At 37.5% G+C, this 14,794-nt stretch overlaps 1 protein-coding gene across 1 annotated transcript; it reads right to left on the bottom strand.

The window, feature by feature from the left end:
- Nucleotides 1-2,041: 2,041 nt before the first annotated feature.
- On the bottom strand, nucleotides 2,042-14,379 carry LOC139971751 (uncharacterized). Its single transcript, XM_071978474.1, has 6 exons — nucleotides 13,717-14,379; nucleotides 11,011-11,246; nucleotides 8,220-8,393; nucleotides 5,794-7,694; nucleotides 5,158-5,265; nucleotides 2,042-4,991 (listed from the first exon to the last, which is right to left on the bottom strand). The coding sequence occupies exons 2-6, from the start codon at nucleotides 11,243-11,245 to the stop codon at nucleotides 4,251-4,253; spliced, it is 3,159 nt and encodes a 1,052-aa protein (XP_071834575.1). The 5' UTR covers nucleotide 11,246; nucleotides 13,717-14,379; the 3' UTR covers nucleotides 2,042-4,250.
- Between the last annotated feature and the right edge of the window lie 415 nt (nucleotides 14,380-14,794).

Below are 14,794 nucleotides of genomic sequence, written 5' to 3'. Positions count from 1 at the left end.
GGCAGAAACAAATGCTTGGTGATTTTTTGGTCTTGGTGGAAGGCAATTTCCAGATATAGTAAGACTAACAGGTGATCACTTAGGTGATGAATGTAGAACAAACAAGAACATTTTCTAAAAGTAAAAAATTAGACGAAGAAAAAATATTTGAGTATCTGAAATCATTAAAAAAAGGCCAAGAAAAAAAAGTGGCTGACTTTGTCTTGTCCAACATGTTGGGAGAATTAAAAAAAAAAAAAAATGCCCAATGAAAAAAAGGGAGCCTCCCCTAAAAAAATGTATTGTGGAAAAAAAGTATGCAGCCTTTTGTTTTTCATAATTTGTTTTGGAATGGGAAAAATTGACGTGCCATTAATATTTTAGAAGTTTGTACCGTAGCAATGGGGCAAGGATGCTAGGTGGCCATAAAGCAGATTTTTATAAATTAGTACTTGTATGTTCTAACACTCTCACCACTTTTTCTTTCAAGACATACAGAAGGACTGTCAGTTTTGTTAATTCCACCACGTATCTTACCTGCATGGTAATTCTCATCCACCATCCACCCGCCCCCCCCCCCCCCCAAAAAAGTGAATAAAAAATGAGGGAGGAGGAAAGTGGATAAAAAATGAGGGAAGAGGGAAAAAAGGAAGAGATGGTATGGAGGTGGATTATGTACAATGGGATCATCTCTGGAAGTATGATGACAATGGCATGCCTTAATTACAGAGGAGAGTACTTTTAGACTATTGTAGAGTGGTTTAGAGCAACAATTCTTATTAAGCCTATCTATTGCTTGCGATATACTGGTCTGACAAGATTAAACATCAAGCATTTTTTGGGTAGTTGTGACTTCAGGAGCTTCAATATTGCAATCCAGTGGACATGTTCATTTATTGGGTTTTCACAGTCGTAGATGGCTTTTTGAATAAAATAAAGGGGGTTAACTTCATTGTCATGTGATCGTGGAAGCATGAGAGAAATGGAATTGTTGATACAAATATTGTAAGGATATTTGCCCACATTGAGCATGAATGAAAAACTATGTGTTAACGTACAATAGGTGGTAATACTGAATTAATACTTAGTGGCAAGCCCTTTATTGTCTGCAAGAGACTAATTTTTTGATCACCAATTTGTAAGATGCAACATAAGTTATGCCTCAGACACTGGATGTTTTCACAACTTGAGATCCGTACATTCCACCACACCAATTACATCATCAGAGCTTAACATTTGAATGAAAACTTCTCTACATTCTGTGCATACTATCTGGAAAGAAAATGAGCTTATAAGTGACTCTGTTGTGCCATTGTGGTATGATAGAATAATCCCGGGGGAAATTAGATATATCCTGTTCATTGTGTTCCAAAATGAGCTATGCCTCGTCAATATATTGTCATTTGATCAAGCCCTGCTTTTCAACACAGCACAATTAGGAACTGTACAAACTGAAGCCACACTTGTATGAAATCCAGATGTGGAATGAGCTTCCTGTTAATTGAAATTGAATGTTCAACAAAACTGAACAAACTGTCCCAGAAGTTTATATGATGACCTGTTAAGAGACATTGCAGGCCTATAACAGAAACTAATATTTACATCTGTCTCTAATAGTTTGTGCATACAACTATTCTTTGTTATTTGAGAAACCATCCAACCATTCTTTTCGAAGCAATACTTAGCACACTACTGTTGAACAAATTGTTAAGGTGATCTGTTATGGTACATGCATTCAAATAACCAACTGTCTGTTCCATTTCCATAGCAGAGTGAGAGTGTACAAACTTTGATGAGGCTGTTCTTAAATAATAAACAACCATAAAATGACATCAGAATTGATCACTGGCAAATATTACTCTGCCTTGGTATAATTACAGAATTGTCTGAATCTCCCATTGCTATGTATTTATATGTATGCAATGACATCAGTCAGCTACAGTAATATATTCTGAGGGACTATAATACCCTTTGCACTCCAGATCTGAAAGAGCCTTAACTTTCAAAGCACCACAGTTGATATTAGAATGTAGAAACCAGCCTGCCTAGGAGCTATCCATCACGAGAACTGTAGTATATAAGTTGTAGAATTGAACGAATGGCTTGATTGAAATGTGCACATTGTCTTACCTGTCCATCTGCATATTATCTAGCATGTGAGAGAGTCGGTCACTCACTAAATGTACCATATAGACATACCTGTATCACCAACCCATTATACCTATAGTATTGACAGCCTTCGTAACAAAAAATGCTCCTCAAAGTAATGAGAGAGTTTACAAAGAAAGTGCCTTTTCATTAAAATGTACTCTAATCTTTCTGTGTATCTTCAACATCTGATGTTGCCTAGTACTATGCACATGGCCCTGCTAAACTGAAGAGCCTTGAAATTGACGTAGTACTCTGACCTGAAATACTGTATCACTGAGTGGTTCAAAGAATTGACAAAAGTTCCTCCATCTAAAAGAGACCCAATATGGCAAAGGTCGTCTCGGGCCCTCCATACTGATGTTGATTTATTCATTCTTCCACTCACTGGTCACTTGAATACAAAATCCATGCCTTCTCTTCATTTTGAAATCTTCTTCTACAACTGTGGAGAGCATATTACCTGTGCATACTCTGGTAGTGATATACATTGTTGCATATTCTGGTTTGTGTTTCATACGCAACAATATTGGATTTTTAATATAAGGCATATGCAACATTTGTATGAAAGAAACCAATGGCAAATTTGAAATGTGCAGAACTTATGAGAGAGCTGAAACTAACCAATGTCACATGGATGTATGTTGAGCTAGAGTGGTCAAACTGGATATGAGGGACCTTGTCTTTGCATTCCATAATCTTTAGAGAAAGTCTAGAGCCTACTTTCCTTTATCCATGCTAAGCCATTCCACAGAAGAGATAAAAATATACACCAACATTTGAAAATGCAGAACATGTAGATAAAAGCAACATCAATCAGAAATCTGAGGAGCTACATAGTGCTTATTAAGTGAGTAATTTCTTCACTTGGAGGAGCAAAGAATGTGCCATGAACCTATCCAAAATATAACATGATCCAGGTATACTGATGTATTCAGCCTGTCCCTTGTGAGAGTCTTGATCATGACATATGATACTGGTTCATCCAATGCGGATGTATTGCAACTCCATACTGTTAACACATTGTCACTGAAATGCCACTTGCACCACATGATTTGTGACACTCCCGTACTGTTCCACATGTCAAGGCTAGAAAAGTGACCTCTAGCATATGTTGTTAGTGTATTACATCATGCATGCATAAATCAGTTGTTCAATGTTTGTCAGATATTCATAGCATCCAGAACATTCACCTTTGCCCATGCACACAAGAAAATGGCACATACACTGCACCTTACCTTACTCTCTACAGCCTGATGTTACTGCAAAGTGGATCTGAACTGCTCCCTTTTGTGATCTGTTGGCATGATTTGGTTACAGGACAAAGAACAAATATACATATAACATACATAAAGTGGTGTTTAATGCAATGAGAGCACTGCACATCAAGGGAAGTACTAAAAAACTGTACACACTGACTTTTGAGTGTGTACTTTGCTGGTAGATTACATACCTGTCACATTTACTAGAACAGCTGTTGCCTGTTTGTCAATATATATGCTAACTTGTGGTACAAGAGATGCCACTTGATCAACAAATGCTGTAGTCAAATCAAAACATTTAATTCCATAGATATATTGCTAATATTTTGTACAAACTGTAGTTTGCAGCATGACAATGCAACTATTGGGACAATGGACAAAGACTAACAACTGGAAACAACTATGCTGGATGATTATGTAAATGTTTTGAGTTTTGTCAATATTTTTGGAAAGTTTCAAGTACAAAAGTGAGAATTAACCAGCAAAGTTAGTAAGTGGTTTCTACAGTGGCTATAAGTGTTGAAGAAGGGGATGGGGCAGTGGGGTTTGGCAGACACATATCATACTGGGCAGAGAAGCTTTGGAAGGGAAAGGGGAGGGAAGGGAGGGGAGGGAAGGAATGGGATGTAACAGGGGGATGGGGAGCACCCACAAGAAACCCTTAAGAGGATCACTGGAAAGGTCAAGTTGTCAGTTACGTCATGGCAGTTTCACAATCCTTTTCATCAAATTTTAAGATGAATTTTAAAGTAGTTTTAGATATGGCTTAGCAAGAAGTTCTAAAATTACGTTGTTGAATAAAAATTTATCATGATTAGTTAAAGATTTTTTGTGAGTAAATACAATTGCAGGGGAGAAATATTAGAGCCGATGCCCTTTGGTAGTCCGCACTCTTCCTCCAGGGCCTACATTTTGATTTCGCTGTGCTCGCCGCCTTGCTCTGTATTCCCTTGAGTCTAGGCAATGTGGTCCAACTGGTGGTTGTGGCATGAAAGTGTTGTTAGAGGGCTCGTCCTCTGAGTGGCGTGTTGATGGTGGGCGTCGGCAGACCTGTTCAGCAGAACTGAGTATTCCAGTCTGGTTGATCTCTGGAAACTGAGATGACTCTTCAGTTTTCCACTCCACCCCTCCAATTTCCTTGTAAGCACTCCTCTGAGGTTCCAGGAGGATCCGGATTGATGGTGGGCGAAGTTGTGCTCTTGATGAAAGTGGACGTGCTTTGGCCGTTGGGGGTCGTGTTTTGGCAGTTGGAGGTCGCGGTTTGGCTGTTGGAGGTCGCGGTTTGGCTGCTGGAGGGCAAGGTTTTGCCATTGGAGGGTGTGGCCTGGCAGTTGGAGGACGTGGCCTGGCAGTCGGTGGACGAGGCTGCCTTGTTCCAACTGTTGGTGGATGAGGTGTTTTTGGAGGACAGGGTGTGAGAGGAGTGGACTCAGTGTTATTGTAATTAGAGTCAGGTAGAGATGGCGTTAGGTCAGAAGCAAACTCGACATTAAGTGGTGTATAGATAATTCGTCCAAACCTGCCAACCGAGCAGTTGGCGATTGGAATGATTTCTTCCTCAATAATCTTTGCTGGTGCTTTTAGAGACCTTGGAGTGTACACCTACAGGTAGAAAAGTTATTAATTAGTGGTATTTAGATTGAGACAAATGCAAATGACGTTAAACACTAAAAAAAATTGGTAGTAATGAAAACAGACCACGATACTGCATAGAAAATGCAGGCAACCAAGACTACCAGTATTACACCCTGCATTATAAACAGCTTACCTGACTCTCCTTGAAGCTGTTAGCGCAGTATTTGTTGATGATGCGGTCAGTCTCCCTCTGTCTTTGCTGCTGATCATCTGATGGAGCATGCTGTGGTTGATATGGGTCCTAAATGAATATATAAATAATATAACAATATATAATTATATAAATAATATAACAAAATGTTACAATGTCAGTTTGTCTTACAATGCTTGCAATAAAGACATACAATAATGACAACTGAAGACTTAATGCACTTCAAATTTAGAACTCAACTGCATGTAACATTTAAAATGGGTGAGTTTGGCTCAGTAGTTACTTAAGCCGAACTACTGCATATATATATATATATATATATATATATATATATATATATATATATATATATATATATATATATATATATATATATATATATATATATATATATATATATATATATTACTACATGAGGACTTTTAATTGAGAAAGCATGATGGAAACTATGTTGTAGAATTTTGTAGCTAAAAATTTGATAATATCCATTTTACCCATGTGATGTGTCAAACTTGGGAAAGTATGACCACTCCTGATATTTCTCTCATAAATTGAACTTTGCTGTGCTTTTTCTTTTTGAATTATCATCTAAATGAGAATGCAAATTGATGACCCTACCTCCCTGCTAGTAACACCAGCAGTGGCATCAATAGATGGATGACTAAAGTAGCTTTGTACTTCCTTGGCAACCTCCTCAATGAGGGCCTTTCCTGGCTTGGTGGATGGTTTCTCCTCCGTGGCAGTTAAGATATTTGTGATGTCATCAAACTGGTAATTGACAACTTCTTTCTCCTCCAAGTTGGTTGTGTAGGCTGGCTTGATAGGACCAGTTTCAACCTTAGGGGTGGTATTCTTCCTCCATTTCAATGCATCCGTTTTGTTGGGTGCCACTGATGATGGAACCAATGAAGCTTTGATGGATGGAGTATTGGTTGGTGTTTGCAGTTGGACTGCTTTGTTGGTTGAGGTATATGAGGTGTTGTTTATGAAAGGATAAGGAGCAGTATCGATAGTGATAGCATCTGGTGAATAGATGACATCAAAGCCTTCAAAACTATCGTGAGCTGTAAGTTCTTCTGCTTCTTCTTCAATAGGTGTGGCAGTGGCATCAGTGTATATCTTGTGATGCTTGTGCTTGTGGCTGTCTTCCTTCACTGTAAAGTCTTCCAAACTTTCAGGAGAATGCTGCATATATTCTGCTTGTCCCTCAAAGATTGTGGCAGTGGCATCAGTGCTTTTCTTATGATGCTTGTGTTTGCGACTTTTCTTCTTGCCTCCAACACCATCATATTTATCATGAGAATGTTGCATTTCTTCTGCTTGTCCCTCAAAGGTTGTGGCAGTGGCATCAGTGCTTCTCTTATGATGTCTGTGCTTGCGGCTTTCCCTCTTGCCTCCAACACCATCATATTTATCATGAGAATGTTGCATTTCTTCTGCTTGTCTCTCCATGGTTGTGGCAGTGGCATCAGTGCTTCTCTTATGATGTCTGTGCTTGCGGCTTTCCCTCTTGCCTCCAACACCATCATATGTATCATGAGAATGTTGCATTTCTTCTGCTTGCTCCTCCAAGGTTGTGGCAGTGGCATCAGTGCTTCTCTTATGATGTCTGTGCTTGCGGCTTTCCCTCTTGCCTCCAACACCATCATATGTATCATGAGAATGTTGCATTTCTTCTGCTTGCTCCTCCAAGGTTGTGGCAGTGGCATCAGTGCTTCTCTTATGATGTCTGTGCTTGCGGCTTTCCCTCTTGCCATCATATTTATCGTGAGAATGCTGCATTTCTTCTGCTTGCTCCTCCAAGGTTGTGGCAGTGGCATCAGTGCTTCTCTTATGATGTCTGTGCTTGCGGCTTTCCCTTTTGCCATCATATGTATCATGAGAATGTTCCTTTTTTTCTGCTTGTTCCTCCAAGATTGTGGCAGTGGCATCAGTGCTTCTCTTATGATGTCTGTGCTTGCGGCTTTCCCTCTTGCCATCATATGTATCATGAGAATGTTGCATTTCTTCTGCTTGTTCCTCCAAGGTTGTGGCAGTGGCATCAGTGCTTCTCTTATGATGTCTGTGCTTGTGGCTTTCCCTCTTGCCATCATATGTATCATGAGAATGTTGCATTTCTTCTGCTTGTTCCTCCAAGGTTGTGGCATCAGTGCTTCTCTTATGATGTCTGTGCTTGCGGCTTTCTCTCTTGCCTCCAACGCCATCATATTTATTATGAGAATGTTGCATTTCTTCTGCTTGTTCCTCCAAGGTTGTGGCAGTGGCATCAGTGCTTCTCTTATGATGCTTGTGTTTGCGGCGGCTTTCCTTCCTTCTCTTCCTGCGCTCTCGCTGCTCCTCGGTTTCTTCATCTCTGCTCTTACTGTGTTTTTGCTTTGATTCTGTCACAGTGGTGGTGTCCTCCAATTGTACAGTTTGTTGGCCGGTTGAAGCCATTGACTCCTCTCTAACATTCATCAAGGATGGAATATCAAACAGCACATTTGAAAAGTTCCTTGGTGGTGAAGCCGTTTCCCGAACTAAAGAGAGTTAATACCAGAAAATGAATGACCTCAAGTAGATATAGTTTGAAATCATATAAACTGAATGTGTGTTACATTAATTTTAAGAAGTCGAAACCTGTAGGATACCAAGTTATAATCAGATAGATAATTCTGTTTCCTTATATATGGCAATTAATGCTTATAGCATGTTTAGTTCATACTTTTGTGTAGTTGGGATTCATGAAGTAATGCATTACATTAAGACATATTTAAGGCTATGAGGGAGATATGGGAGTGGGGCATGGAGGGATGCTATGAACCGACTCAATGCTGATAACAAATGCTTATAAGTAAATACTTGTTCTATGCAAATTTTGTTAAACTGATGGAAATGATAAAACCATTTTGCATAGAAGCCGACCAAAGAGTAAACCCATAGTCTTGACATATTTCCAGGAAGGGCTTCAGCCAGCAATTGTGATTCCCAAACTTTTAATTCTGGCATGGAGCCTGTCAACAGTTAGTATATTATTGGACACCAATACAACAATTTCCACTGACCTGATTGTTGTTGGAAAGAGGAATAAAGGAGCAAAGGTTTGGGCTCTGTAAGCTTGGCGATCATAGCCTCATCAAGCCCATCATCTTGGTCCTCGTCGTTGTTTGGAGGACTGACGTTAAAGTTGTAGGAACAATACTGGTTGATGTCTGGTGTAATGCTCCGTCTGGCACCAACTGCATAAGAAAACAAAAATTAGAGCCATGCAGTCAGTATTGCTTATAACCAATTCATCAAACTCAGAACCAGAACATATAGACTATTTCTGAAATCTCCTCTAGGCAATCCCTCAAGACTTTAACAATTGGGTGAACATGGGAGTTTTTAATAATTCAAACCAAGACATAGCTATTCAGTATCAAAGCTGTATTAAAAAATGAGCTGAATTGCTAGTGCACTGTAAAATAATCTTTGATACTGTACTGTACAGTACAGTAAGTGGGGAATTTGTGAGGTTAACATGGTATTGTTATTGACTTTGTAAAAAGGAAACTTATTTTGCAACAACAATATATATTTAAATATTTGATGGTAAGCACAAATGAAAACTCTATCAAATTGTGGCAAATTCAGAATAGCCTCACATTGTTTTAATTTGACTGAGAAAGTACCATTTATGTTAAATAACTTCATATTGCAAACTTTGTGGAGTGTTGAAATTCTAAGATCAAAGTCACTAATTAGGTTTGTCAAGGTGATGATGTTGTGTTCTTTTGTTGTTGTTTTTGAAACACAATATTCTTTTTGTTTGCAAATATTACATTATTAGTTTCAATAATTGTGGGTGCATGCAAATTAACTGAGTTTACCAATCCTTGTACACAAGCTCCATTCAGAGATTTGTATCATCAGCACACTTTTGTTTTAAATTGCCTTTCATGATGCTTTGCACGGAAATGTACTTCATGCACAACCACATGGTACACTACAGTATATCAAAAATGAACCATTCATATCAAGAGCAAACTTAGCAAACTAATGTTGTTGAAAGTTTTGTCTGCAAGGCCTATGGAAATTGCTGGAATGTATTAAGACAATGGGTTTTCGACTTCAGTAGAGATGCCAGTGTCAAATTTGGAGTTTCTTAATTTTATTGGTCGGAGGAAAATGAAGTTTCCAAACAGCATTTGGCATTTTTTTTTAAGGACTTCAAATTTAAGAGAAAGGGCTGAGCTGAAAATTGTTAAATTCCACCAAAGAACATTAATTTCAACCAATTCATGTTGTTGACTTTGACTCAGGGCCTATATGCATTGATAAAAACATTGTAATTTTTTTACCTTCATTTTCACTCTCTAATATACATCTAAGAGACCAACACAATTCCTATCCATATACACAGTCAATTATTATCAGATAACAGCAAATTTTTAGTTGGCTTGTCTTCACCCGATTTGACCACTAAAACTGGCAACAATGGACTAAATTGTAAGTCAATGCAAACCCTTGAGCAGCAAATAGTTATTGCTTGTTAATGTTCTGTGGTAGAAATGCAGTCAGCCCAGTACATTCTGCAAGGGGTCGTTGTTATGTAGTATGATGCTATATTTGACCTACACAATATTATGTACAGGTACAGTCATTTTGTAGAAGTTTCTACACTACAAAAACAGCACCCAATTATGTTTTTGGGTACTTCAAAGACACAGCTTGGCAAGTTGACGAAGGCCAATCAGAGCCTAGTACCCTCTTATTTTCACATTTGGTTCCCAAAAATTAATGGTGAAAATTCTATACATTTGGATGCAAACACCAAGGGACTCTTATGCATTTACCTTACTGTCCTTCCAACTTCCCAGCATGCAATTAATGAAGTGACTTGCATCAACATTGGAACAGTGTGACAAAATCTTTTTACACTGTGTCAGACCGTACTGACCTTAAAAGTTCAGCTGTCGATAGGACTACTGCAATGCTGGTGTCTTTAACATTGAAAATACCACACTAAAATAGAATCAAGGATTGCAACTAAGTTGCCATTTTTTAAAAACTGTTTTGGTCACTGAAAAATATGTAACATAGGAAAATCTTTATAACATACAGAGGCAAAATCTCCAGTTTACCTGATGTTCCCGAAGTGGCTTACCCTGAAACATCCAAAAGGTCACTAACCATCATTTAAAATTTTATTAAATACTGCAATTCTACAACAATATTATGTCAAGCAAATAATATAATTTTACATTGGTGAAGTTGCTTCGTCAGGATAATTAAGGCTGTATCTAGTATCTAGTTCTAAAGGCATATTTACTGATGGCCCATGTATTGGTGTAATTATGTTCTGCCCTTTCAATTCAAACATTTGAAACCGAGGGAAATAACTGGAGCCACTGAGAGAGGGAAGTGTGGGATGAGAAAGGGAAATTTGAAGCACATTCCCACTGGGAACTTTTCCTTCTACATTTTTCACGTCTGCCACTTTCCATGCAAAATTGTGGTACTCATGTTGTGAGAAGCCTAGATAGTGCCATTTCTTACCACAACCAAACAACAGACAAAAATGTAACAATCACTCCTCCATCCCCAGTGTAAAGACAAGGTTATTATCTAGTACATTCTTTTCCTGAGAAAAGGAATAACATCTCCCTACTGTTGTGGTTGATCACTATCTCTATGTCGGATGAACATGGTTGGTATCATTCCTTCCCCCATTCCCTCCTTCTTTCCTATCTTATGCTATTACATTTGAAGTATGAATTATTCCTTGCCTCTTATAAAATATTCATGTATTAAAATTTCAATTGCAACTAGGGGAGGTGCCTAATAGCTGAAGTTAATAACAAGACAACTCACCCAAGTCCTCAATAGTGATGCTGTTATCACTTTTTTGTTGAGTGGTAGGCTTGCTTTGAGATGAAGGTGGAATTGGTGTTAGGCGGTGTTGTCTGCGGAGCATAACCTCATCCAAGACTTCTTGGGCCCTGATGTCAGAAGGAAGATCAGGAGTTCTTGGGGGTGATTCTCCATTTTCATTCACAGGAAGTGGAATGAAGTATGGTTGCTTACTGCAGACGTAGCGGTGATACATGCTGCAAAGAAAGGTCATGCGATATTAATGTAATCAAATTTAGTGTTTTCATTGTATTCATTAATATTATGATTATTAGCTTAAGTAATACAGTATTGGTGGTACAATAAATCATAGACCTGTGTAATCAAATTGAAGGGATATTCTTTACACCACATACTTTGGATGCCTGGCATGTGTATGCAGGATGACTTCAAACACCTTGTACCCTTTGCTTACAACCCTGACTATATCAGTCTATATTGATACATAGCATATCATCTTAATTTTTTTTATTTGTGTGTGGAGAGGGGGGGGGGAGGTGGATGGGGATCACAAATATTTTGTTTTCAATTATGACAATTAAATAGTAATACACTGCATTCAACAGCCTTTCCATGAGTCAAAGTTTGGTATATTGTTATTGGAAGTAGAAACAATTGATCAAAATTTTGGCAAATTCCCTCTTTACATTGTTTGCAAGATTTTTTTGCTATGTGGGTGTGTACAGTGTACTTAAGAAATTGGACTTTCTTTTCACGGCTCTACACAACAGAGACAACATCATTTCTTTGTGTTGTTCCATGTAGGTGGAAGGGCATATGGGGCATGCTTTCTGGCATAATTTACCCTAAGCATGGTAGCCATTGTTTGTGCCCAGGGTTGAATTTGGCAGTAACATGCAATGAAAGATGATAGGGTCAGTCAACTGTGATCAATTATATAACACTAACAGAGTAAGTTGACTAACAATAATAATGTGTCATGGTAAATAATCATGGACACTACATGCTTTACTGATAGTTAACTGAGATGTCCATGGCAACCACATGGATACAATAATTATTTATGCTTTAGAAATACAGCAGTCTCCCAAAGCATTGGAGGTCAAGACTTACTAAACATCCCAACAATGTGTTTGCAATCATTTGTGACACAGTAGTGTGAGTTTACATTCCTCGCTACATACAACTTTTCATCAGACGACATCAAAGTTTCCCCCTTTTCCAAAATGAAAAGGAGTTTGGGAAGTACCTCTTCCGAACACACAGTACTTGCAATGACATCAGTGGTGAAATTGTCATTTTCAATCTTAAAGACTAATAAATAAATCTACTCATTAGAATTGAAAGTGCAAACCCCACCCAAGTAAAGAAGTTTAGGCTATTTAGTGGTCTTCTAAACATTGGAAAATTACAAGACTTTGATATTCAAGTATACCCTAGGGCTTCAGCAGTTATGGGAAGGGATGAAAGATAGTAGGCTAGCCTAGGTCTAGGCTAAAAGAAGCATCCAACATGTCTGAATGTCAACTTGCAAATTTCTTTTAAATGTCAAACTTTTTCCACCCAGTTTAACTTTAGAGGTTAGACATATAGATTAAGCATTTATTAATTCTTTTATATACTATACTTTCTTCAATAAAGGAACTGTAGCTCATCTTCTTAAGATCCTTAGATTTACAATCATGGGCATTAAAATATAAGAGGCCATTACTACAAAAAAAAGCAAGACAATAAAAACAAAAACTTAAATATATTTAAACCTCATATTATGAGTTTTATACATTACTTTGTCTGATTTTTATATTATATAATATAAGAATCAGACAAAATATATTTAAAATGACAAAAACAAATATATTCAACCCCCCCCCCCCCAACATATATATATGATGTAAAACCTCACATGAAACATTTAAAAAATCGATCTATAGCCTACAGGCCTAGGCCTAAGCCAATTTAATCTATGCAAATATAATGTTTGCAAATTATCTTTCGTTATGACTGTGTAAACATGTATATTTTGTTGTAGATTTGGGGGTTTAAAGTCAATAAAGCCAAGAATCGGCTAGGATCGCAAGTACAAAATATAAAATGAACATTTAGTTAAACGAATGCACTTATGTTTGATAAAATACCTTTAGGCCTAGGCTTTAACAACGAAAATGCAAAACTGCATGGGTCGATCGATCTTGTGAAAAGTAGTTCGGCTAGGCTAGCAATCATCATGCAGTTTGTTACGTTAGGCTAGGATTGTTTGCATTTTTATTATGACGTCATTCCCGAACGCCGAAGACAAAGGTCTAGCCTAACATAAGATAACATATAGCCTTTACCTATGTTAGACTATTTACTGGTCACCAAAACATTCGCCAAAGATGGCGGGTTTGTTGCCTTGTAAGTTGAATAGGATGGTATATAACATATGACATCAACAAAAAGAAAACAACTAGTGAACTATAGCCCTCTCCATGTTTTTGAAACTAATTCTGAAATCTGCGAAGCAAATTCACTCGCAACTTAAAGTTAGCCTTTATTATTACTAACGTTGAAGTGACCCCGTTCCATAACTTGCGAGATTACTAAACAATCAAAGGACTAAGTGAGGCTAATTTTAACTTAATATTGATGTATTTGTTTAAAAATATCGTTGAATCTATCCGAAATTAACTGGGTCACTGCAATTACAAAAATAAAATTAATTCCTACTTTATCGCTTCGTTTAATCCGATTAAATCCAATCCAACAGAGGCCTACCGAACGGCTAAGGTTGATTGCCTTGAATGGTATGACTGTATTGATATATGTGGCGTGTAGTGCATGTATAGTACACGCAGTGTACATTGACCGTACGGACGGTCGGTGCATACGTTCTAACCTCACGCGGGCACAACAAATTTGCAGCTATGGCAACAAGAAAGGCCACAGCTTACTTTTTCGCTTAAGTCCAAAAGTTAAGAAAGCTACTACAGGTTACACAGGCATCATTAATTAGATAACTCTTAAAATACATGAGAACCAAATTTTATACTACTGATTAATATTTTTGCTAGTGCTACAGTTCATATAGTTACCTTTTAATTGTCCTACCTTTGGGCAGATGATTTTCCTAAAGTTGAGCCTGAATTAACATATATCGTTTCCTAGCGATCATACCGAAGATTTTACGAGGAGAAGAATATCAACCGACAATAGATGTTTACAGTGCTGATATAGAGCTAGCGCTGTATGATTAAGAGGAAGGACGCCATCATTTTCAACAGTAAGTATATAGAGAAAATATTAAAGATGTGACTTTTCCAATAAATTGTAAGGACATTCTTGCCACAAGTTAACTCTTGCTACCGATTTCTAAAGATAGCGAGAAGGTTACTTGAATCCAGTCTCATCATAATAAATCTGTTTCTTGAGGCCCCAACAAAGAATAGACATTGTCATTGTTCATTACACTATGTAGAGTGTGTCGATCATCATGTTCATAACGAATAAAATAAAATATATAGTTTATCATACTGTACAATAGGTTGTACTTGTTTCTTTCTTTGTTCTTTTCTGTCTGAAATAACAATAGTCATGATAACTTATAACAAAATCTAAATTTTAGACACTGAAAGGAGAAGAACGTTGCTGCACAAGAACAGCAAAACTATCAAAAGTTAATGTGTTTTATTTGGGTTACTTTTGCCATCATTTTCCTCCTTCATTACATATTTAAGTCAACTTTTTACTATTACAATACCATAAACTTTGAATAAAAACAAAATGCATAAAGCATCTGAACTGTATC

This window comes from Apostichopus japonicus, chromosome 8, assembly GCF_037975245.1.
Source record: "Apostichopus japonicus isolate 1M-3 chromosome 8, ASM3797524v1, whole genome shotgun sequence".
In the NCBI taxonomy this organism is placed as follows: Eukaryota; Metazoa; Echinodermata; class Holothuroidea; order Aspidochirotida; family Stichopodidae; genus Apostichopus; species Apostichopus japonicus.
The sequence above is the reverse complement of the archived record's forward strand: the minus strand, read 5'-3'. Positions and strand labels throughout refer to the sequence as shown.

Bases quoted from the DNA above. Each gene is read 5' to 3' on its own strand.
- LOC139971751 (XM_071978474.1), bottom strand. From the start codon at position 11,245: ATGTATCACCGCTACGTCTGCAGTAAGCAACCATACTTCATTCCACTT. The intron at 5,266-5,793 runs GTAGGGTCATCA...ATATTCATTTAG, and splicing joins CTGGTGTTACTAGCAGGGAG to GACCCATATCAACCACAGCA. The intron at 4,992-5,157 runs GTAAGCTGTTTA...TTCTACCTGTAG, and splicing joins ACAGCTTCAAGGAGAGTCAG to GTGTACACTCCAAGGTCTCT.